The sequence below is a fragment of the Carcharodon carcharias genome, chromosome 4 (genome assembly GCF_017639515.1).
Source record: "Carcharodon carcharias isolate sCarCar2 chromosome 4, sCarCar2.pri, whole genome shotgun sequence".
Taxonomy (NCBI): Eukaryota; Metazoa; Chordata; class Chondrichthyes; order Lamniformes; family Lamnidae; genus Carcharodon; species Carcharodon carcharias.
This window is the reverse complement of record NC_054470.1, coordinates 165,305,336-165,331,371: the sequence shown is the minus strand read 5'-3', so window position 1 is coordinate 165,331,371 and position 26,036 is coordinate 165,305,336. Positions and strand designations below refer to the sequence as shown.

The following is a 26,036-nucleotide window of genomic DNA, read 5'->3' as shown; positions in this document are numbered from 1 at the left end:
CATCACATCATGATATGTAAGGATCTGAAAAATTTTGTTCAAGGTTCAAATCTTGCTCTTAACCCTACTAATCCAGCGGAAACTAGGCCAGTGGGCAGTTCAAGAGGGTGATGGCAGCGTTGTGATAATATCACTGGACTAGTAATCCAGAGGCCCGGGCTAATGCTCTAGGGACATGGGTTCAAATCCCACCACACCAGCTGGAGGAATTTATATTCAATTATCGAATCTGGAATATAAAGTAGTGATGGGTGCATGGTGTAATTGTCGATTGTTGTAAAAGCCCACCTGGTTCACTCATATCCTTTAGGGAAGGAAATCTGCCATCCTTACCTGGTCTGGCTTACATGGGACTCCAGACCCACAGCAATGTGGTTGACTTTAGTTTAACTACCCTCAATTCAAGAGCAATTAGGGATGGGCAACAAATGCTGGCCTTGCCAGTGACGCCCACATTCCCCGAAAGAATAAAGAAAAAGCAAGTTAAAATCAGAGCAGAAATATAAACTCGCCAATCCCAATGTAATTTTAACCTGATGTTTTTGTGGGACACCTACCGGAAGGCAGCCTGGTCCTTCTTTAAAAATGCAGATCGTGGCTCCTCTGCCAGTTCAGCCCATTGACAAACAAGAGCAAGGCCAGAAGATGCCCATAATTATTAGTAAATTTCATTTCCTGCCCACATCCAATCTTAACCCCTTAACCAACTGCTGGGAGCCATTTAGTTAGATCATTGGATAGAGCTTCCTACTATTGGACTATCTCACACATACCTACTGGTTAAGCTGGCAGTGCCCAACTGGCTTGGGCCTGAGCACCTCGACCCCTGCCTGCATACTTAGCTGACCATGTGCACTTATGATAGAAAAGGAAAAATTGCATCTGCTAGTAATGGAAATAAAAATACTAAATGGTGGAACCATACAGGAGATTGCCCAACACTTACTGCTGTACATCTCTATTGTAGATTTTATGGTCACATTAGTTAAAATGCCTTTCACAAACAGTGTAAACTGCTCCACTGTATGCTAACACCACATTTACAACTGGTATGTGCTAGTTTCTGTTGCTATTGTATTGCAGGTTTGTGGAACTCCAGAATATATAGCTCCTGAAGTAATCCTGCGACAAGGGTATGGCAAACCGGTGGACTGGTGGGCCATGGGGATCATTCTCTATGAATTTGTTGTTGGATGCGTGCCTTTCTTTGGAGACACACCAGAAGAGCTCTTTGGGCAAGTGATTAGTGGTGAGCATCAAGAAGTATCCTAATATGTGAAGCTTGCCATGAAGGGAAAAAAATTAATTAAAACAAGAAATGTAGTGTGTGGTTTGAAGACAGGCTGTATTATCCCCAACAAACACTATTATTGATGTCATTTTCAGCATGTTTAGCTAAACTGTATAAATCTACCTTCTCTGGTTTAATTGGTACTCTGCAATGAAACCTACCCACAGCCAGCAGTAGAGGTTAACATTGATGACCATGTTAATTTAACCCTGTTATACCTAAAGTGAGCTGCTTCACCTTTATCCAGTTGAGTCTGAATTTGAAATTTAACTTTGCTTCAGAAGCCTGCCTTATTATACTTGTATTTGTTACACACAATTATTAACCAGTCTTTTGAAAAATGATTTTTCTTGTCCTTGGCGAAATGACTGATGTACTCTGCAGAACCCCTCTGACAAGTATTATGACTAAAGCGAGTGCACGCCCTGCTGGCTGAACTGGGAACTAACATGGCTTTTGGATTTTTATTCTTAAACAAATTGCTTGCTTGTAATTCTAGATCCTTGGAAGGAATCACTTTAGGCAAACATTTCTGTATAAGTTCTTTGGAATTTGTCCTGTTCCATCTGCCTTATTTCCAAATTGATTTCAAAATGCAGCATTTTTTTTCACAAAAAAGAACGGTCTATTTTAAGGGAACATGCTTTTTAAGAGCAATTCCAAGATATTGGAGTATCTGAGAATAAAAACAGAAAACACTGCAAATACTCAGCAGCATCTGTGGAAAGAAAAAAATAAATGACAAAAGATCATCGACCTGAAACATCAACTCTGTTTCTTCCTCCACAGATGCTGCCTGGGCTGCTGAGTATTTTCAGCATTTTCTGTTGTTATTTCAGATTTTTAGCTCTGCATTGCTTTTGTTTATGTGCCTGAGAAATATTGTCTTTGTTTATGGATTCTGAGCTCGCAGGCGTCTGGTTTTGAGCCAGACAATTGCAGTTACTGTAATACTGCAGCTGTCCAGAGAGACACAAGTCAATTCCATTCCATCTTGTTTTGTCATGTGCTGCAGAGTGAAAGAGGCTGCGGGAATTGAGTGATTAATTAAGAGCATTGTGAATGGCTGTTGGTGTGCAATTGTTCATTTGCATATTCATGTATCATTTCCGCATGATGTAATTACATTTATGGAGCAGCCTGCTGGCTAAACAAACCAGAATAAATTTATTTCTAAATTGTGAGGTGTCCCATGGCCTTGAGTGGTTGTTAATAGAATTGCAAATTATGCCTACAAAAATAAATTTAGTGATCACTAATTTTATTTCTTCTTTGTTACTGGAATCCAATTATATGATAACCTCTGATTCATGGTTCATTTGTATTTATAAAATATATCCATGTCTTTGCTCAGTACCATTTATGATGGCACTGTAATTGGGTGCATCTGCCAGCTATTTCGTAATTAGTGTTAATATTTGTTTAAATGATTCATTGCGCAGAGCTCAGTATTGTTTAGCATCATGTCGACAGCTTGAGGTGCAAGGTTCTGAACAAATAATAATAAGTACTTCACTCTTTGTGAGAAAGCACCTGGCTTCATTTCAGCATTGCCATCTTGCTCACAAGTGCAAAGTCTGTTGCATTGAAATCACTTCCACGTGGCTGAGTTGGTCAAGTTAGGCACTGTGCTCACGAAAGTGAAGGATAGATATCAGTGCCCTTTCACTTTGTATCCCCAGTTTCTTTAGGGTAGAAAGAATACAAGCCACAAATACAAGGTAAACTCTGTTCCCGGCTCCAATTACATGCTTTAAAGCTAACATTTTCTCACGTCTATTTTTCTCAATGGTTTCTCTTAGGCAGATAGCCTAAAATTTAATAGAAAGTTTTTCAAGTGCTCATGACGTGCCACACAGAGTCTGACAACTTGCTCATATTGCAGAGTTCTCCCAAGATTTTTGTCCATATGGGTAGCATAATTGAGTGCTGTGGAAGCCAAATATAAATTTGAAATAAATGCTCCATGAATTTGCACATTGTCTCAAGTCGTTGATACCAACAGGTCTTGGTACTCTGGTTTGGGATTTATCCACCAATGACACAACACCACTAACGTCAGCCATTTTAAACCTTCAGGGCCACAAAACTCAAACAAACCGGCGAATAAGAAATGGAAGTGCAATTAGCTACTTTGCGGACTGAACTGCTTAGGCTCATTGACTCAGTCAGTAAGTTTATGGTGAAATTTAGAAATGCGCTAAGTTTTGTGAAGATTATTCTTTAATACTAGTTTAGTTTTTTTTTGTGTTTTTCTGCTTTCTTAAGATGAGATAAACTGGCCAGAAGGGGATGAAGCTCCTGCATCAGATGCTCAGGACCTCATTACTATGCTGCTCAGGCAGAACCCATTGGAGAGACTCGGGACAGGTACCATGAAACTATTTGCATTATTAATGCTCTGCAATTAGCACATTACTCTAAAAATCAGTGAATTTGAAAGCTCTTTAAAATGTGATGACCCTTCTATTGATAATCTATTCTGCTTAATGGAATGGTGCTCTTTTTCATGTAAACCAAATATTGGCTTTTTAATATAACAAATTCTTCATTGCCACACACTGGTGACTTTGCATTTGACTAAACCATAGAATATCACTTGGCTGATCGGACTGGGCTTAACCTGTTCACTGTACAAAATCAAAGCTAAACAATTTCTCAAGGAAGTTCTGTTTTCAATTAAGTTCAAGTACAGGACTATCACCAGAAATATTTGCTATATTAAGAGATGATGCCATCATTAGAAAGTGCAATTTCAACCAAGTTAGGATATCTCTTTCTGCTGCAGTTTTGTCGCACTGGAAAAGTTCTAAGTGTTCCCTGGCAGGTTGGACAGCAACTCTAACTGACTGATGTGGAATTTGTTTTATGCTGTTCAGTTCAGAGGAGTTTGTGACCATTGAATCTGAAATGTTCCTGCTTTTGCAGCAAATTGGGTCTATTTATTTTGTTAACCCAGAAGTTAGCTATTATGCCAACGAGAGTAATCTATCATTTTGATCAAAGCTCGCAGTGAGTGACTTATTAAAGGAAAATGCAGAATACAATGTCAGGTCATTTCGCCATGAATTTCTGTAGAACCACAGAAGTTAGTTTAATATACTAACAAGCTACATAGCAAGTACTGCAGCAGATTGTTGAGTACACAAACTAAGATTGAACCAAAGTTGTTCCCTTAGTAGACAGATTTTCCATTTATTAAGTTTACTGTAAGTGCAAGTAAGCATTATATGATTGAATTTAGATAATTTTCTCGCTTTGTTTGAGGAACAAAAGTCATTCATTCTGAAGGCATATGGGCAGTAAGATTGCAGTCTCACTATGCATGCCTCTGAACCATGGATGAGTGCAAGCAAAAACATTTTCATCTTTTGTATGCTTAGTCCTTTTCATCAGCAGTCTGTGTCATTGAACAGATAGCCAAGCTTCAGAAAATAGTCATCATCTTAGTATAGCCAAAGAACCTTGGAACCATAAAGCCTTGCAGCACAGTCAGCCCATCATGGCAGGGTTAGCTCTTTGCTACAGCATTCCAAAACCGATCCCAATGCCCTTCTTCCCCCCCCCCCCCCCCCCCCCCATAGTCCCTGTAGCCCGAGTATCTTCCTCTGTTACAAGCTATTATCCAATTTTTCCTTAAAAGATATCTCAAGGCCCTGCTCTAACAACCTTCTGAATAAAAAGATTTCTCCTAACATCCCCCCTCACTCTTGGAGACGATTATAAATCAGTTGCACCCCCCTCCCCCACAACCCACCTTCACCACTGGCTTCTTAACCAATGGAAAAAGCCATTCACTATTCATCCTCCAAACACCCTTCAGATTTTAAGAAGCTTGCATTAGCCTTCTCTGCTCTGATGGATATAAGTCCCAATATCTCTAATCATCCTAGTTGAATCGATGCATTCCTGATGACCTTTGAATCTGTTTCCACAATGAGTCCTCCAAAACTGCACACATTGTTGTGTAGCCTCACCATTGCCTTGAAAAAAGCCTCACAAATGAAGTTGTTTATAAGAAAGATTTTACATTTAAAAAAAAAGTATGAGTGATGAGCTAACTGTAAAAAGAACAATTGTTAAGCCCATAAGTTTCTGGATCATTCAGTCCTACTCAGCCACTTACCACTGTCCCCTTGGACTTTTCCAGTGAACCATAATCACCACTGTTCTTTGTCTCGCCATACATTCACTCAGTGTTCAGTCGCACACAAAAGGCCCCTTGTCATCCTCGACCTCACTGTGTCTAATTGCATTGACATCCTGACTATTACTGAAAATTGGTGGTAAGTGAATAGTACCAATGAACGGTAAAGCCATACTGTTGTCTCCCAGTTTTTGCATTACCTGCCCTGCCCGCGGTGGCAGTGTGGCCCTCATCATCCTTTAATTCCTGGCACCTTATCCTTCGTGCACCTTGCCTTGCTCCATTTCTTGCCTTTCATTTAAAATTCTAATTGTCTACAACTTCAAGCCCCACTGAGTTCCTGTCTGGTATGCTCCCTCTTTTCCTTCCTCACCCCTCTGCTCTAAGAAATTCCTTATCCACAGTAATTTTAATTTCCATCTTTCCTCCCCAAGTTTACAGCCACCCCATCAAACTTGCCATCTCATGGGGTCTTTTTACTTATAACACAGACAAGGCCCTCTCCAAACACTTCTTTATATCCCTCACCATGCACACACCCCCTTCCAAACCCACTTCTTTATGCATTTGTCCCAGGAAAATACTCTTCTCCCAAATCATTTACAGCTGCACTTTCAAGCTGCTTAGCCTTTGGTCTTCCATTTGCCATGACACTTCTGCAGGTGTTAATCTCCCTCACCACCACTTTTTATGCCCTGCAAAACCCTTATTCCTTGCCATCATGGTCATTCCCACTGTTATGGTCCCACATCCACACTTTGTCAAATCCAGGAGGTATAGATTTGGGTATGACTAATATACAGTTGATTTAGGATCATCACCAATTTGGACTGGACTATATCAAGCACCAGGGATTCAGTTAGCTCAGTTGGCTGAATGGCTGGTTTGTGATGCAGAGTGACGCCAACAGCACAGGTTCAATTCCTGTACCGGCTGAGGTCATCCATGAAGCCTTCTCAACCTCGCCCTGAGATGTGGTGACCCTCAGGTTAAACTCACCACCAGTCGTCTATCTCTGATAACAGAGCAGCCTATGATCCTCTGGGACTACAGTGACTTTAATATCAACAGAGCCTTGCTTGGCTCTGCTGAGAAACAGCCCGGTACCCTATGATCATCCTGGAGAAGTTATCACTATCACTATCAATTGTTTATTTGCACCTCAACTTTCCACCCCTCCATCCTCATTTCCAACAACAAGGGCAACAAGCCTTTCTTTCCCCAGGCACCCCCTGACCTAGTCATGATCTTGCCTCCTCCTCCATTTTCTCTCCAATTCCTGTCATCCCGATTTGAGTTCATATTGACCATGCCCATTTGATCCCATTCCCACAAATATTCTGGACCACTCAACTTCTCATCCTAGCCCTATGCTAGCTGATATTATAAATGGGTATCTCTGCTCAAATATGTAAACCGCTTCCTCAGAAATCCACCTCTACCTCTGTCATCTCAGAAGTTCTCTCCAATTGTTGTCTCTCAAATCTATGCGTATCTTTCTTGAAGCTCCATGTTTGAATCCCTCCTACCCGTAATTCCAAAAATGGTCCAAATCAAAGTCGCACATGACATCCTGTGTAACTACGGTACACTTTTCTTCCTCTCCTTGCTCAACCTTTCTGCAGCCTTTGACATGTTCAACTACATCATCCTTTTCCAATATCTCTCACTGATTGTCCAGGTCAGTGAAAGTGCTACTTTTGTCTATCTAATCTTAACCCGAGCATCAGTGGCTTTTCTTCCACCTCCATAAGCTTGTCTGTCGCTATCCCACCATAGCTAATCTGTTGGTGAAACACTCAGCTATACCATTATCTCCATCAGAATTGACTATTCCAGTGTGCTCTTAGCTGCATCACCCCCCCCCCCTTCCCTGCCACATGCCCCCTCCCCAAACAACCTATGCATTCTCTCACACTTTGCAAATATCAGCTCACCCAAAACCCTTGTGCCCATTTCCTATTTACACCACATCTCACTTGCCCATTGCTCCGATCCATACTGACCTACTGTAGCTTCTCTCTCCCCTCGCCCCAAATTTAAAATTCTCATCTTCGTGTATTGTGAGTTTGCTACTCCCCATTTCTTTAAGCTCCAGCAGTCCTAATTCTGACTCTGGCCTCTCAGACAGCCCCCTTCCCATTGTCCCATTATTGGCAGCTGGGTCTTCAGCTATCTGGATCCACGCTCCGGAATTCCCTCTCCACACCCCTCTGCCCACTTCCCCACACCCTCCCCACCCCCTTTCCTCTTTTGAGCCCCTCCTTAAAATCTCCCCGTTTGACCGAGCTTGTGGTCACCTGAATATCCACTTGTTTGCCTCATCACCCAATGCACCTGATTATGATTCTGTGAAACATCTTGGTTCAGAGAGTTTTTTAGCAGCTTGGTGTCAATGTTTATGGGGTAAGATTGTATGACACCTGAATTTGGCGAATTCAAACGTAGGTGTAGCACCTCAGTACTAATCATGTTCTTACTTTTTCTCTATTACCTATCTTAATTTGAAATACTTTTAAACACTAGACTTTTCTCTAGCTTTGACTTTTTTTTTCTCTACCCTCTTGCTCCATCAGGTGGTGCCTTTGAAGTAAAACAGCACAATTTTTTCCATGGCTTAGACTGGAATGGACTTTTGAGACAGAAAGCAGAATTTATTCCTCAGCTGGAGTCAGAGGATGACACAAGCTATTTTGACAGTAAGTGTTAGAAACACCGACAGCATCTTTTATGATAAGATCCCCGCGAACATTCTGGACAAAATGTTACAGATTGAAGGCATTGCCTAATTCCCATATTTTCAAAGATTCCTGTTTTATTATCAAACTATGCCATGATGAGAGAATTTGGTTTCATTTATAAAATCCAATAGTTTTCCTCTACTTAGTGCCATACATGGACTGAATGTGGATTATTTCTGCAGTCTGCATTTCAGAGGTGATGCAGTGCATTCCGGGAAATCCAGTGTTGATCTGAAAGGAATGAAACAAATTTTTAGATCGGGTTTAGATCGCAGAGGGAATCAAGTGGGTGGAAGTTGGGGCATGTGTCACCTTCTCCATTAACCTCAGCAGCAAGAGGCCAGGAGACTTAAGCTGCTGGAATTTGTCTGCATGCCACCCCATCAGGTATCTCCCTGAAACTAGCAGCTATTGGCCGGTGGATCGGAACAGGAGGCTGCCAGCTGGGACAGAAGGTATTGTCCCTGGCGTTTAGATAAGTTAAAGGAGAGAATGGGGGTTTTGCGAGGGCCTTGCAGATGAGAAGGTGGAGGAGTAGGTGAGGCCTAAACTTTCACTACAAAGCTTTTTTTTTAGAAAGAGAAAACAACTTGCCTCTTCCAGCCCCAGTTCTCTTCCCACTCGCTGCCCAATCATGGTGCCTGCAGCCTTAGAAGGACGGCAGCCCCATTGGCAGAGGTGGGCATTGCCGCTCTTGGAGGAGGAGCGCAAGGGTTTTCCGTCTTGAGGCAGCCTTTGTAGAGGTTACAATTTTAATAAAATAAGCCATGGCCGCAGTTGTGAGGCCAACCCAGTGGAAGGAAAACCCCTCCACAGGATGGTCGGCAGCTGTGGCCCACTGACGGCCGCTTCTTTAGGGACAGTGTTTGAAGTGGGTTAAAACAGGAGGCGTCTGCAGGCCCCTCCCAGGTCAGCTCCTAGCAAGCCACCATCCGGCACCTGCCCCTTGGAAGGGAGGAGGTTCCCATCTATGCTGGGAAAATCCTGGCAATGTCTCCAATCAGCCCCCAAATGAGCAGTTAATCATCCAGATTGGCTACCCACTGCTGCCAGGCACTTAACTTCTCGGATGTTGACCTGCCTCCAGGAAAATTGACCCCAGGAATGCATCTGTCCACAGACTTGACACATCTTGCACTTAAGATCTTCCTGGCCCCACCTTGAAGCCTACCTCTGTGGCAGCCAGAAGATTCCACCCATTGTGTCAAATTCTGCCTATGTAACAACAATTACTGCATTGCAAAGTAACTGTATGTGAAGCAGTTTAAAAGACAATATACTTCTGTGGTGGAAAGCCTTTAGAAATGATAATCTGGGACAAAATTAATTAATTAAGAAAAGTCAGCACAGATTTGTTAAGGGCAAATGGTGTTTAAGTAACCCAATTGAGTTTTTTGATGTAACAGAGAGGGTTGATGAGAGTAATGCAGCTTATGTGTACATGAACTTCCAAAAGCCCTTTGATAAAAGTGCCACATAAGAAACTTGTCAGCAAAGTTGAAGCCCATGGTATCGAAGGGACAACGGCAGCAAGGAACAAAGTTGGCCGAGTGACAGGAAACCACAGTGGTGAACAGTTGTTTTTCAGTCTGGGGTAAGGTATAAAGTGGAGTTCCTGAGGGATAGGTAGTTGGGCCACAGCTTTTCTTCATCAAAATAATGAGCTAGACTTAGGTGTACAGAGTGCATTTTCAAAATTTGCAGATGGCACAAAACTTGGAAATATTGTGAATTGTGAAGAGGATAGTGATAGACTTCAGGAGGATATAGACAGGCTGGTGGCATAGGCTGACATGTGACAGATGAAATTTGATGAAGAAAAGTGTGAAGTGATTTATTTTGGTAGGAAGAATGAGGAAAAGCAAAATAAAATAAAGGGTGCAATTCTAAAGTGGGTGCAGGGGCAGAAAGAACTGGGCATATATATAATCTCTGAAGGTGGCAGGGCAGGTTCAGAAAGCAGTTGATAAAGCTTTATAAGTAGATGTATGAAGTACGAAAGCAGCAAAGTTATGATGAACCTTCATAAGACATTGCTTTGGCCTCAACTGAAGTAATGTGTCTGATTCTCCCACCACACTTCCTGGAGGATGTGAACGTATTAGAGGAGATGCAGAAAAGATTTATGGGAATAGTTCCAGGGATGAGAGACTTCAGTTACAAGGGTGGATTGGAGAAGCTGGAGCTGCTCTCTTTAGAGAAGAGATTTGATCGAGGTGTTCAAAATGATGAGAGGTCTGGACAGAGTAGACAGATCAAAACTGCTCCCATTGCTGGAAGGGTTAAGAACCAGAGGACACTGACTTAAGATGATTGGCAAAAGAACCAGAGGCAACAGGAGGAAAAATGTTTTTTATGCATCGCGTCGTTAAGATCAGAAATGCACTGCCTGAGAGTGTGGTGGAAGCAGCTTCAATTATGGCTTTCAAAAGGGAATTAGACAATAATCTGAAGAGAGAAATTTTTTTTTTGGTTTGTTCGTTCATGCGATTGGGTGTCACTGGCTGTGCCAACATTTATTGCCCAACCCTAATTGTCCTCATTCAGAGGGCATTTAAGAGTTAACTGCATTGCTGTGGGTCTGAAATCACATGTAGGCCAGACCAGGTAAGGACGGCAGATTTCCTTCCCTAAAGGACATTAGTGAAGAAGATGGATTTTTATGACAATTGGCAATGTTTTCGTGGTCATCAGACTTTTCATCCAAGATTTTTATTGAATTCAAATTTCACCATCTGCCGTGGTGGAATTCAAACCCAGGTCTCCAGAGAATTACCCTGGGTCTCTGGATTACTAGTCCAGCGACAATACCACAACGCCATAGTGTGGCATAGTGGTGTTTGCGAGGCTACAGGAAAAAAGGGGGAGCAGGACCAGCAGGTAACTCTTTCATAGAGCCAGCATGGACATGACAGGCTGAATGGCCTTCTTCCATGCTATCCCCATTCTCGTGCTATCCCCATTCTATCATTCACTGATATAATGTTATATAAGTGCTAGCACATAGTTTTGGATTTTGCCTTGTAAGTTGTGCCACATTTGAATTTCTTTCCTCTAATTTCATTTAGCTCGGTCTGAGAGATACCATCATATGGAAACTGAAGAAGAGGATGAGACAAATGAGGAGAATTTCAATTTGGAAATAGGACAGTTTTCATCATGCTCCCATCGTTTTAGCAAAGTGAGTAAAATCCTGTATTGTTGATTTATGTTTTTAGATACTGTTCTTGAGATGACCCAACCCTTTCTGAACCTACATACTGATCAATGGCAGACAGAGGTTTCCTTGTATGCAGATGGCACACAGCTCTACCTCCCTGAACCTACCAGTGCTTCTGTGCTATCAGACCATTTGTCTGGCATCCAACTCTTGGGTGAGCTATAACTTGTCCAGTTATACCTCAAGCCCTCATCTTCAAACCCTATCTCAAACTCCATACCTTCACCACTGACTCCATTTCCCCCCTTGGCTACTGACCATAAGACATAGGAGCAGAAATTAGGCCATTCGGCCCATCGAGTCTGTTCCGCCATTCAATCATGGCTGATAAGTTTCTCAACCCCATTCTCCCACCTTCTACTGTCTCAGCTTAGCCAGACTGTCTGGAACCTGTTTGACCTTGAGTTTCCAGGTCTCTCCACTCCAAAGACCACCCACTTCCATCTCTATCGTATTGCCCATCTCAACCTGTATCTCAGCCATTGAGAATCAAAGAATGATTACAGCACAGAAGGAAGCCATTTTGTCCATCATATCCAGGACACCACTCAGTAAGATATATTTAGCTAGTCCCATCCCCTGTCTGTTTCCTGTAGCCCTGCAAATTTTTTTCTCTTCAGATAAATATCCAATTCCCTTTTGAAAGCCATGATTGAATCTGCCTCCACCACACTCTCAGGCCATGCATTGCTGCGTAAAATGTTTTACCTCATGTTGCTTCTGGTTCTTTTACCAATTACTTCAAATCAGTGTCCTCTAGTTCTTGACCTTTCCACCACCATGGGGAACAGTTTCTCTTCCCTCTGCCCAGCCCCCTCATGATTTTGGGCATCTCCATCATATCTGCCCTTAACCTTCTCTTCTCTAAGGAGAACAGCACCAGTTTCTCCAATCTTTTTTCGCACTGAAGTCTCTCATCCCTGGGACCATTCTCGTGAATCTTTTCTGCACCCTCTTCAATGCCTTTACATCCTTCCTAAAATGCCAGAATTGGACACAGTACTCTAGTTGAAGTCAAGCCAGTGTTTTATAAAGGTTCATCAGAATCTCTTTGCTTTTGCATTCTTATGCCTCTATTTATAAAACCCAGGATTCCATATGCCTTAATAGCCATTATTTCAACCTGCCCTGCCACCTTCAATGATTTGTGCGTATATACCCTCAGGACCCTCTTCACCTGCAGTCCCATTGGAATTGTATTCTTTGTTTTATATTGCCTTTCCTTGTTCTTCCTACCACTTCACTTCACATTTCATTTCACATCACTTCACATTTCTCTGCATTAAATTTCACCTGCCTTCACCCCTCTATAAGCTTCTGCTTAACTAAAACTCTGCTGCTCCTGTATTGTTCTGCTGATGTTTACATGGGCATCGTGTTCAGCTCCAGCAGGATGATGGCATGTGGCCTGAAACATGGAGGGGGTTCTGTTTTTCCTTACCTCTTACATGCCATCTTCTTCGTTTCCATTATAAATAACCCAATTATATAGCTGCTGTTTTCAAGAAATAACTGCACGTTTGGTTAACAAATACGTAGCCATGCAGTGACTTGAAAGAATGTAAGCCATGCCCATTGGCCTGTACGTTAGAGAGTTTTAGATGTGCTATTTGGTAGATTATTTTGGAATTTGGACAGAAATCTAGTTTGCTTGAATTGACACTGGTAGGATTTGCTTCATCAAAATGTCCAAGTGGAGAACCTCTTCTCACCAGCCTTCACCATGTTTTAAAACTACATTATTCCTGTGTGGATATGTCTTCTAAAATGTTAAAATATACAAAAAAAAAGTATACAGTCAAAATATCTTCTCTCTTAAGGTTTACAAAAGCATGGACCGAATCTCTCACGTTGATGAGAAAAGATATGCTGAGAAGATCCGAGGGGAGCATGACAATACAGGCGGGAAATTAAAAAAGGCTAATACACTGCACGTTGACTCAATTACCTGGATTCCTGATTCTGAAATGTAAGTATTATTGATCTGAGCAAAATCTATCTTCTTTAGTTTTTCATTGAGTTTCAAGTAGTTCTTTAACTGTATAGCCTGTCTGCCACCATCAGTTACTAAAGGCAAAGCACTTTTTAAATCTCACGATGCAGACCTGGTTGCAAAGTGGCCAAAGCTGGGAACAGAATATTCAAGGGCATTTGACATTTCGGAAGGATAGGAAGAGAGGAAAAGGAGATGCAGTAGCTCTGTTTATAAAGGATGGAATTAGCACAGTAGTGAGAAATGGTCTTGGCTCGCACTTTGGGTGGAGATAAGAAATAACAAGAAGTCACTGATGGGAGTAGTTTGTAGGCCTCCCCCAACAGCAACTGCACCGTAGGGCAGAGCATAAATAAAGAAATAATGGGAGCTTGTAAGAATAATTGTGGGTGATTTTAATCTTCATATCGATTTGACAAATGAAACTGGAAAAGGTAGGGAGACAAAAGCAGGAAACTAGAGGCCAGTTAGCCTAATCTTGGAAAAATGCTGGAATCCCTTGTTAAAGTAGTAGCAGGACGTTTAGAAAATTATAATTCAATCATGCGAAGCCAACATGGTTTTATAAAAGGTAAATTGTTTTTGACAGATTTATTAGAGTTCTTTGAGGATGTAACAAGCAGAGTGGATAAAGAGGAACCATTAGATGTGTGTTTGGATTTCCAAAAGGCATTCAATCAGGGGCCACATGAAAGATTACTACATGGGTCACAATCTCAGGATAAGTGGCCAATCATTTTGGACTGAGATGAGGAGAAATTACTTCACTCACAGAGTTGTGAATCTTTGGAATTCCCTATCCCAGAGGGTTGTGGATGCTGCATTGTTGAATACATTTAAGGCTGGAATAGACAGACTTTTGGTCTCACAGGGAACTAAGGGATATGGGGAGTGGAAGGGAAAATGGAGTTGAAGCCGATGGTCAGCCAGGATCGTATTGAATGGTGGAGCAGGCTCAATGGGCCATGTGGTCTACTCCTGCTCCTACTTCTTGTGTTCTTGTGTTACACAGGATAAGAGCTCATGATGTTTAGGGTAAAATTGGAGCACGGATATAGGATTAGCCAACAAACAGGAAACAGAGTCAGGATGAATGGATCATTTTCAGGTTGGCACCCTGTAACTAGTGGACTGCCACAGGGATCAGTGCTGGGGTCTCAACTATTTATGATCTCTATTGATGACTTGCATGAAGGGACAAGAGTGTATTGTAGCCAAATTTGTTGACAATACAAAGATAGGAAAGCAAGCTGTGAGGGGGATACAGAGTCAGCAAAGGGATGCAGATAGGTTAAGTGAGTGGACAAAAATTTGCCAGGTGGAATATAATGTGGGTAAGTGTGAGTTTGACCACTTTGGTGGTAAGAATAGAAAAGCAGTGATTTGCCTGAAATAGCACCTCCTGAATGACCTTTGAAGGAAAGCTCACACTAACGTTTCGAGGAAATGGGGAATACCTGAAGGAACAAACTTTCTTACAAAGTTGGTTGCAGTAAAGTGTAACCTAACATAAAATGTTGGTATTTTATCATTTAAAAATCTTTCTTTTGTATTATCCCAATCCACCTTAACAGATTTAAGTCCATTTAGAAAGAGGGTATAAGAGGGTTTCTTGTGGTTCACTTTTTAATTGTAAATACAATTCCAGGCACTGTAGAAAAGCAGAAACTCTGTGTAGTAAAACATTCTAAACTTGCTAGAGTTTAGAAGGATGAGAGGAGATCTAATTGAGGTGTATAAGATGTAAAAGGGGATAGACAAAGTAGACATGGAGCGGATGTTTCCCCTTGTGGGGCATTCTAGAACGAGAGGCCATAGTTTTAGGCTGAGGGGTGGTAGATTTAAATCAGAGATGAGGAGGAATTACTTTTCTCAAAGGGTCGTGAATCTGTGGAATTCACTACCTCAGAGTGCAGTTGATGCCGGGACACTGAATAAATTTAAGGAGGAGATAGACAGATTTTTAATTAATAACGGGTTGAAAAGCTATGAGGAGAGGGTGGGAAATTGGAGTTGAGGCCGAAATGAGGTCAGCCATGATCGTATTGAATGGCGGGGCAGGCTCGAGGGGCTGAATTGCCTACTCCTGCTCCTTGTTCTTATGTTCTTTATCTTGTATCATCTTTTTGCTGTCTTCAGACAACACCTGTCTATATCTCACAAGTCAAGCAGTGAGAACAATAACTGTTACCAGCGTTCTGGGATGCTGCCAAGCTTTGCTATTTCTGCTGAGGATGATGAATCTTTGTCACAGGAAGACTCTCACAGGGACCCGGAGAAGATCATGTTTTCCATAGGAACATCTCAGGATGAGATTGACGCAACCACTCCCAGCACCATCAGTAGTTCTACTCTTTCAGGTACCATTTTCTTAGGAAAAATATTTGAATGTAAGAGGCAATGGCAACCGCACAGTGTGGGACTAGAATCACATGTAGACCAGACCAGACCAGGCAGGGGTCTTCTCCCTGAAGGACATGTGGTGCTTTCACTACAATTCACTAACTTTCCTTGTTATTTTCCTGGTACCAGCCTGCAGATTAACTTCAATTTCACAATTTGCCGTGGTAGGATTTGAGCTAACTCACTCCGGGTTGCTGTTCCGATATCATAACCATTCTGCTTCTTATGCCATTCAACATGTTTTCAGCTGGTCATCAAAATTACCAATGAGTACAAAATATGTTAATTATCAAAATCAATGTCAAAACTCTATTTTGCATTTAGAACACTTGCTAAATCACTTAAATTAGGAAATGCAGTGTGATATAATTAACACTTAACATGATAATTAACACTTGTGCCGTGTTTCCAATTTTCCATCATTCACATTAATGAGTGGAGAGTAGACAGTAGGTTGTGAGAGGGACATATGAAAGATCTTGAGATAAGATCAAGATGAAGAGGGGGACGATTCTTAATATTCCCCATTCCATGAGTGACTCACACCCAGCTTTCCAAACTCTCTAAGTTGTCTGGGATAATTATCAACTATCACTACATGTCGAATATCCTTTATCTGTACAACCAAAAACTGAACACATCCAAAAACCAAAGGTTTTTTGGAACAGACCCTAATGTGAACCAGCATGAGCCTTACTGGTCTTTTGCGTGGAAAGCCTGTGACCTGAGCCGACATGCACCTCAGCGACCGGACCCGACATTTTGTACGAGAAGTCTGTGACCCATACCTTAATTTCACCCTCAACCTGAGGTGCTCTCTGTTGCACAAACCTAAAATTGTGCAGATCGCAGAATCACAGATGGAGCCACGGGTGGAGAGGGAACTTATTATTTGTTATTCAGTGATACGTGTTGCTCTTCTAACCATTTTATTTACTTTAGTCTATTGCTAGCCTTGGCTTAGGCTGTTATAATGCAAGTAGCCGAGGCTACCGTATATACATCCGAAAATATCTGAATACGGAAACGCAATTGGCCACAGGGGTTTTGGGTAAAGGATACTCGATCTGTGGTGTGATCTAGGATCTTCAAAACAATCAGATAGTAGGAAATAGGAGCAGGAGTAGACAACTCGGCCCCTCAAACTTGTTCTGCCATTCAATATGATCATGATTGATCTTCAGCCTCAATTCTAATTTCCCACCCTGCTCCCATATCTCTTGATTCCCTGAGTGACCAAAAAACTATTTCAGCCTTAAATATATTAAACGATGCAGGATGGACAACCTCTGGTGTAGAGAAATTCAAAGATTAACAACTCTTTCAGGAAACTTCTCCTCATTTCAGCCCTAAATGATTGACCCCTTATCCTGAGTCTGCGTTTCCGTTTTCTAAATGCCCCAGCCAAGGAGAGGTAGTCACTGAACTAGTATTCCAGAGACCCGGGTAATGCTCTGGGGACCCGGGTTCGAATCCCACATGGCAAATGGTGAAATTTGAATTTAGTAAAATAAAAAATCTGGAATTAAATAAAAGTCTGATGATGACCATGAAACCATTGCCGATCATTGTAAAAACCCATCTGGTTCACTAATGCCTTTTCGGGAAGGAAATCTGCCATTCTTACTTGGTCTGGCCCACAGACCTACAGCAATGTGATTGACAATAAATGCTGGCCTACGCAGTGACGCCCAAATCCCATAAACGAATAAAAAAAAAAGAAACAAACTCTATCTACCCTGTCAAGCCCCCTCTGAACCTTGTATATTTCGATGAGATCAGCTCTCATCTAAGCTCCAGAAAATATAGATCCAATTTACTCAATCTCTCATTGTAGGAGAACCCTAGCCAGTGTAATGAATCTTTGCTGTACTGCCTCTAAGACCAGTATATCCTTCCTTAGATAAGGAGACAAGAATAAGGAAGTCATGCTGCGATTGTACAGGGCTTTGGTGAGATCACACCTGGAGTACTGTGCACAATTTTGATTTCCTTACTTACAAAAGGGTATACTTGCCTTAAAGGAGATGCAACTAAGGTTCACTAGATTGATTTCTGAGATAAGAAGGTTGTCCTATGAGGAGGGTTTGAGTAGAATGGGTCTACGCTCTCTGGAGTTTAGAAGAGTGAGAGATTTCACTGACAGGATCGATGCTGAGCGGCTGTCTCTCCTACAGGAGAGTCTAGAGTCAGAGGGCCGTAGTCTCAGGCCTGTTTAAGACTGAGATCAGGAGAAACTTCTTAACTTTAGCAGATTGTGAATCTTTAGAATGCTCTGCCCTAGAGGGCTGAGGATGCTTGGTATTTGTATGTAATTAAAGCTGGGATCACTAGATTTTTTTGGCTCTCTGGAAATCAAGGTGTATAGGAATCAGGCAGGAAAGCAGAGTTGAGGGATCAAGCCAGCCATGACCTTATTAAATGGCGGAGCTGAGTTGAGGAGCCATATGGCTTACCACAGCTTCTGTTTCTTGTGTTAAATTCTGAGTCTTCCCGCACATACATCCAGGGAAGGCGAGCCAAAGAGGAAGGGATGAGCTCAGGCCAGCAGTGCCCACAATAACAAGGAGGAGCACCTTCTATTGCCACAAAAATCCCAGCTTTCCGGAAAGGTTTTGTGGCTGTTTTTTGAGTGGCTTCTTAAAGTATCCTTTTAAAGACTGCTCGTTAAACTACTCAAGGTCTGGTACAACTAGGCAGAGCTCTCAGGGTGCAAGCTCTTCCCCTTTGTACCTGAATTTTGTATTGGGGTCCATCATGGCAGCTGGTGGAATTTAAATTCAATTAATAAAATTGGAATTGAAAGCTTGGGCAGAATTTAGCCCTCGATGGGCAGGCGGGCCCCATCGGCTCAGCGGTGGGTGGACAACCAATCGCTGCTGCTAAAAAGGGCCCCCCCCCCCCCCCCTCCATTTTAAGTGGGCAGGCCAATTAAGGCCCACGCAGCGGGCCACCCGACGGGAAGTGCTATGCGGGGGTGTGGGGGGATTCCCCAGCTGTCAAAGTGCACTCTTCCACACATGCGCACATCTCCCTGAAACTAAGTGCTTGTCTCAGGGAGAGCGCTGAAAGTTTCATAAACTTAAAAAATAGAAAAATAAAAAAATTATTAACATGTACCCCTCATGTGACAATGTCACACGAAATGGGACATGTTAATAAATATCACAGAAAATTTATTCAAGTTTTTTAAAACAGACATGAAACCTCGTCCTGCCGTTGGATGAGGTTTCATCTTTTTTCTATTGCCCGCCGGGTCTCCTGGCCTGCTGGCCAACCTTAAGGCTGGACGGGCAGGGCCTTTAATTGGCTTAATTATCCTGTCAATGGCCTCAATTGGCCATTGACAGGTTGATGGGCGGACAGCTGATTTCACTGTCCACCCGCCTTCCTCAAAATTAAAATGGGGTGGGATGACGTCAGGGGCTTGCCCCCCCCCCCCCACCCCCGACGTCATCCCACGTCGGCGAGCAGGCCCCACCCCCAGCTCGCCGACAGAAAAATTCTGGCCCTTGTCTTAGTAATGGTGACTGTGAAACTATCATCAGTTGTTGTAAAAACCCATCTGGTTCACTCTTGCCCTGTAGGGAAAGAAATCTGCCATCCTTAGCTGGTCTGGCCCCCATGTGACTCCAGATCTACAGCAGTCTGCTTGACATTTACTTGCTCTCTGAAATGGCCTGGCAAGCCACTCAGTTCAAGGGCAATTATGGATGGGCAACAAATGCTGGTCTTACCAGCGATGCCCATATTTCATTAAAGAATAAAAAACATATCTGTTTTGGACAGGCTGGCAGCTCATTCTTTACAGGCCTCTCCGAGTACAGCTTCAGGCAGAAATGGGCTGGTCAAGGTGACCCTGGTTGCTAGTTTTCTGTGTTTGTAAAAGCTTCAATGTATTTCACTCCGCTTTCAACTGCGTGATAACTCCACTGGTCAGTTAACTCTGCCACCCCTCCCCAGCCAGTTCCTCGTCACTGTCCTTTTTCCAGGCGCATCCTCAAATTGTTCAAATCTCTCAAAATTCTTTGATGTAATCTTGGATGTGAGTCCCACATTATGGTCCACACTTCTGATAATTCTAAAAGATTTCCTGTGCTTCTCAAGAAGCACAATAGTCACCTTACAACTTTGATTATTTATATATCCTAAGCTACCGAGAGCCTAAAAGTATCTTTTGTCATTACCCACTGGATTCTCCAGACTCACTGATCAATGACTGGAAAGAGTATGGTGTTGAAAATGTTAAATTGCACAACTCTTTATTTTGCAGTTTGTGGTTTGAGATAAAATCTAATAGAGGTTAGTGCAATTTGCAGTGTTATCTAATAAATATTCAGATTTGTTTCCCCAGTGTGACCCGAGAGTCCCCCGAGCTTGCTAGCTTCTGTAAAATGTAAATTCTTTGAGTTAGGAAATCAAAATAATGTTCGATTCAGTTTCCAATCAGTGAAACATTTCAATACAGGAGGCAATGTAACTGAATAGGATTGTGTTTTTCATAAGAATTACCTCAATTGTCTTCTCTTGTCCCATATACATTAACTTTCACAGCAGCTGGTCCTCTAGTGCTTTCTGAGATTGTTATATTAATTCCATCTGGAGAAAGAGGAGATACTAAAGTAGTGGAAGGATGAATGTCAGTGCAATATAAGCTGATTCTCAATTCATTTTGAAATATTGCTATTTAGATTTTAGGAGACCAGACCGCTGAGACTTTCTGTATTTGCTATTAGATGTTAGGATTAGTGTAATATTTTCATTTTCATATTTATAAGAGTCTACACTTAAAGAATGTATAATGAAATGGGAAAAACTGATTGAATGCATTTATTTGTGAACAGTTGGCAGTTTTTCAGAACATCTAGATCAGATTAACACCAGGAGTGACAGTGTGGAAAGCACAGATATTTCTTCAAAGACTGCAAGTGACAATGTTCCACACCTGGCCCGTCAGCGATTAGAAAGTACAGAGAAAGAAAGAACAGGCAAAGTGATGAAATCAGCCTCCGCCACAGCGCTCTCCCTCATGATCCCTGCAGGTATAAAATCAATAACAGCACGTACAAAACACACGGCGGGCTTCGCAGTAGACAACTCTCTAAATGTAATTGGTACCTATAAATTTTCTTAAGCTTTTTTACACAGTGAGCATGTTCCAGTAAAATCCATCTTAAAATTAAATTCAAGAGAATTTCCGTAAATGGGATCTAATTTATTGAACACATACTGTTTAATGTTTCACAGGCAGTTTTGAGATGATCTTGCTGGCAAGACTGTTGTATCTTATGAGTCATTTTCCCAACATCCTGTGTAACGGCTCTGGGATAAGGATGTGCTGCCAATATAATGTAGAGCCTCAATAAGCCATTTGTGCTTCAGCACAAATAAAAAGATTGCATTCTCTGCTCCCCACATTGCACCTTTTATTATCTAATTAGGATAAGCATTCATTTTGTCCACAAGGTAGATTAGATTAGATTTTATTGTTTTCAGACATGTTTTCTCGTTCTAAGCTGCCTCGTCTGTGCTTTCAGGTTTATCCTAATAATTTGGGCATTGGCTACAGGAGTTCCTCAGGGTAGTGTCCTAGGCCCAACCATCTTCAGCTGCTTCATCAATAACCTTCTCTCCATTATAAGATTAGAAATGGAGATGTTTGCTGATGATTGCACGGTGTTCCGTACCATATTCACAACTCCTCAGATTCTGAAGCTGTCCATGGCCGCATGCAGCCAGACCTGGACAATATTCAGACTGGGGCTGAGATAGATAGATTTTTAAACAAAAAGTGAATCATGGGTAATGGGGACAAGGCAGGAAAGTGGAGTTGAGGAATATCACATCATCCATGATCTCATTGAATGGTGGAGCAGACTTGATGGGCCGAATGGCCTACTTCTGCTACTACATCTTATGGCTGATAAGTGACCAGTAACATTTGTGCCACACAAGTGCCAGTCAATGATAATCTCCAACAAGAGAAAATCTAACCCCTTCCCTTTTACATTCAACAGAAATGCCATAATTGAATCCCCCACCATCAGCATCCTGGGATGTTGTGTGTCCAACAGATTGATACGATGTGTCTACTGTGTGGGTGAAGACAGTTAGCATGCTTTCCGCTTTTGTGTGCCTGCTTGCTTCTCATTTTCAGCCCACACTGCTGGCTAGCAAAATAGAGAGCCAAATATGTAAGTCTTGGCTTGACATTACACAGCCTCTCTATTGGTAAGTCCCTAGCTGTGCCTCCTCACGGTGTCACTTGGAAACTGAATCCCTTACAGCCCCAGGCTTAAGCTTCAGAGGAATTAGGAAAAGCATGAAACCTCACCCACTGGCGGGATGAGGTTTCATGTAGATTTTTAAAAATGTAATTAAAGTGTATTTAAAAGTGATGGACATGTCCAAACTCATGTGACAGTGTCACATGAGGGAACATGTCAGGGAAAATTTTTATTTCCATTTTTCAGATTTTTTATTGTAGAGCCGATCTCCCTGAGGCTGCACTTAGCCTCAGGGAGATCTGTGTGCTCTTTCATGCGCTTGCGCGAAAGAACGCACTCTCGGCTCAGGGAATTCCCCACCCGCACAGGGAGCGCATAGGCCTTAATTGGCCCACCCACGTAAAATGGTGCACTCCCGATCGGGGGCTCTGATCGGAGGTGCGCGTCTGCTCTTAAACTCTCCAACCCCCTCCCCCCCCACAACGGGGGGAAAATTCTGCCCATTAATTACAAGAGATCCGGGGGAGAAATGTCTGCATGCAATAAGAGCCACTTGAAATAAAGTCCAACAAAATGCTAGGTAATGTGTCAATGACTACTATTTACAACTCTGCCAGAATATCCAGATGTCCTTCAACACAGGGAATGCTAGGGGCAACTGATCCATCAATAAAGAAAGCAGCTCAATTGACAAGAAAGGCAGCGGAGGTCATCATCAACTGCAATAAACAGTTGGAGAGATAGGTGGAACACTACCGTGAGTTCTACTCTAGGGCAAACACTGTCACCAAGGAAGCTCTAGACACCATAGAAAGCCTGTATAGCCAAAGACCTGCACAGTGAATTGGCCTTCCAACCTCCTGGACATCCATACCTCTACTAATAGGACACCTGCAAGCTAGCCATGAAGATGGCAGGCATTGACTTACAACTGGGAGACAGTCGCTGAAGGCCATGAACTCTGGAGGCTCACTGTTTGGAAGGGCATTGGAAAAGGCGAGCAGAAACAAAGTACTCAGCTGGCTAAGAAGAGGGCCCAGAGAAAACAGGCCAGCAAATCCTGCACCTTTTCAGCCCACTGTCTTCCTCTGCAGCAAATGCAGCACAGACTGCCATGCCATAGTGGAGCTTCTGAGCCACACTGGATGATGCTTAACACAGAGTCAGCCACTGCAGCGCAAATCGCCTTACGAGATGGAAGATTACCACCAACATCCTGAAGGTTGCCATTGGCCACAAGCTGAACTGGGCTAGCAATATAAATACTGAGGCTACAAGAGCAGGCCAGAGGCTGGGAATCGTGCGACGAGTAGCTCATCACCTGACTCCCCAAAACCTGTCCACCATCTACAAGCCACAAGTCAGGAGTGTGATGGAATACTCCCCACTTGCTTGGATGAGTGCAGCTCCAGCGACGCTCAAGAAACTGGACACTAGCTAAGACAAAGCAGCCCACTTGATTGACGTCTACAAAATGCACTGCAGCAACTCACCAAGGCTCCTTCAACAGCAACTTCCAAACCCCAAATCCTTACCACCTAGAAGGAGAAAGGTCAGCAGACTCATGGAAACACCACCACCTGTAAGTTCTCCTCCAAGTCATTTGCCATCCTGACTTGGAAATATATCGCTGTTTCTGGGTCAAAATCCTGAAACTCGCTCCCTAATAGTACTGTGGTTGCACTTACACCACCTGGATTGCTGCAGTTCAAGAAGGCTACGTTTGCTGAATGGCAATTAGGGATTGTCAATTAATGCTGGCCTTGCCTGCAATGTTCACGCCTCAAGAATGAATAAAAGCAAAAAAAATGGCAGTGACCAATGAACTTCTGAAACAAACATTGCTAAGTTAGAAGGATTGCTGTCCTTATTATGGAATAAATTAATAGAACAAGGAAATATTAAATTAAATGGACCCTATTAGACCATCTACAGGCACAGCATTGAGAACTATTCTGCTCAGATCATATAGTAATAACCATTGACATGTTTTCCAGATAGCCATTTCAAAGAGTATTACACAAGCCAAACACAAAAGGAATTGAATTCAAATTTTATGCTCAGTGCAGATGATATGGACCCAACAGGACCGTTGCTGTCAGACTGTCTCCAAGCATTGAAAAATGCAACATGCGGGCACACTGGATACATGTCTCCCTTGCATTTTTCAGTACTTGGAGACATTCTGACAGCAATAGCCCTGCTGGGTCTATATCATCTGCACTGAGCATACAATTTGAATAGAGGATTGGCTAACTAATAGAAGTCAGAGAGTTGGGATAAGGGGGCATTTTCAGGATGGCAACTTGTAACTAGTGGAGTGCCAGAGGGATCTGTGTTGGGGCCTCAATTATTTACAATATATATTAATGACTTAGATGAGGGAAGTGAATGTACTATCGCCAAGTTTGCAGATGACACAAAAGTAGGTGGGAAGGCAAGTGGAGAGGATAACACAAAGAATCTACAGAGGGATATAAATAGGTTAAGTGAGTGGGCAAAAACTTGGCAGATGGAATATAATGAAAAGGGGACGGGAAATACAGGACTGAAGGTGTTGTACCTGAATGCACGCAGTATACGAAATAAGGTAAATGAGCTTGTGGCGCAGATTCAAATTGGCAGGTATGATGTGGGGGGCATTATGGAGACATGGCTGCAAGGGGATCAGGACTGGGAGCTAAGTATCCAAGGATATACATCCTATTGAAAAGATAGGCAGGTTGGCAGAGGAGGTGTGGTTGTTTTGTTAGTAAGAAATGAAATTAAGTTGCTAGCAAGAAATGACGTAGGGTCAGATGATGTAGAATCTGTGTGGGTAGAGTTGAGGAACCGCAAAGGTAAAAAAAAAACCATAATGGGAGTTACGTACAGGCCTCCGAACAGTAGTCAGGATGTGGGGCACAAGATATACCAGGAGATAGAAAAGATGTGTAAGAAAGGCAAGGTTACAGTGATCATGGGGGATTTCAATATGCAGGTAGACTGGGAAAATCAGGTTGGAGTGGATCCCAAGAAAAGGAATTTGTAGAATGTCTACGAGATGGCTTTTTGGAGCAGCTTGTGGTGGAGCCCACTAGGGAACAGGCAATTCTAGATTTAGTGATGTGTAATGAGGCAGATTTGATAAGGGAGCTTAAGGTCAAGGAACCCTTAGGAGGAAGTGACCATAATATGATAGAATTTACCCTGTAATTTGAGAAGAAAAAGCTGGAATCAGATGTAACGGTATTACAGTTGAATAAAGGCAACTACAGAGGGATGAGGGAGGAGCTGGCCAGGATTGACTGGGAGATGAGCCTAGCAGGAAAAACAGTGGAACAGCAATGGCAGGAGTTTCTGGGAATAATTTGGGAGACACCGCAAAAATTCATCCCTAGGAAGAAGAAGCATACTAAAGGGAGGACGAGGCAACTATGGCTGACAAGGGAAGTCAAGGACAGCATAAAAGCTAAAGAGAAAGCATACAATGCGATGAAGAACAGTGGGAAACCAGGGGATTGGGAAGCCTACAAAGACCAACAGTGGACAACTAAAAAAGAAATAAGGAGGGAGAAGATTAAATATGAGGGTAAACTAGCCAGTAATATAAAAGAAGATTGCAAGAGTTTTTTTAGAAATATAAAGGGTAAGAGAGAGGCAAAAGTGGACATTGGGCCACTGGAAAATGACGCTGGAGAAGTAGTAGTGGGGAACAAAGAAATGGCGGAAGAACTGAATAGGTACTTTGCGTCAGTCTTCACAGTGGAAGACACCAGTAACATCCCCAAAGTTCAAGAGAGTCAGGAGGCAGAGGTGAGTATGGTGGCCATTACCAAGGAGAAGGTGCTAAGAAAACTGAAAGGTCTGAAGGTGGATAAATCACCTGGGCCAGATGGATTACACCCCAGAGTTCTGAAGGAGATAGCTGAAGAGATAATGAAGGCGTTAGTGGTGATCTTTCAGGAATCACTTGAGTTTGGGAGGGTCCCAGAGGACTGGAAAATCGCTAATGTAACCCCCCTGTTTAAGGAG

General features: G+C 42.5%; 1 protein-coding gene across 5 annotated transcripts in view; it reads left to right on the top strand.

Annotated features, from left to right (window-relative positions):
* Window positions 1-26,036, top strand: part of mast4 (microtubule associated serine/threonine kinase family member 4) — a 528,952-nt gene that overhangs the window by 484,863 nt on the left and 18,053 nt on the right. For 4 of the 5 annotated variants that reach the window (XM_041186024.1, XM_041186025.1, XM_041186027.1 and 1 more), the window contains 7 exons: window positions 1,084-1,249; window positions 3,560-3,661; window positions 8,015-8,137; window positions 11,248-11,360; window positions 13,220-13,368; window positions 15,532-15,752; window positions 20,640-20,837. In XM_041186024.1, the coding sequence (XP_041041958.1) occupies window positions 1,084-1,249; window positions 3,560-3,661; window positions 8,015-8,137; window positions 11,248-11,360; window positions 13,220-13,368; window positions 15,532-15,752; window positions 20,640-20,837 (1,072 nt within the window). The remainder of the gene's footprint in view (window positions 1-1,083; window positions 1,250-3,559; window positions 3,662-8,014; window positions 8,138-11,247; window positions 11,361-13,219; window positions 13,369-15,531; window positions 15,753-20,639; window positions 20,838-26,036) is intronic. The other variant, XM_041186028.1, reaches the window with a different exon arrangement.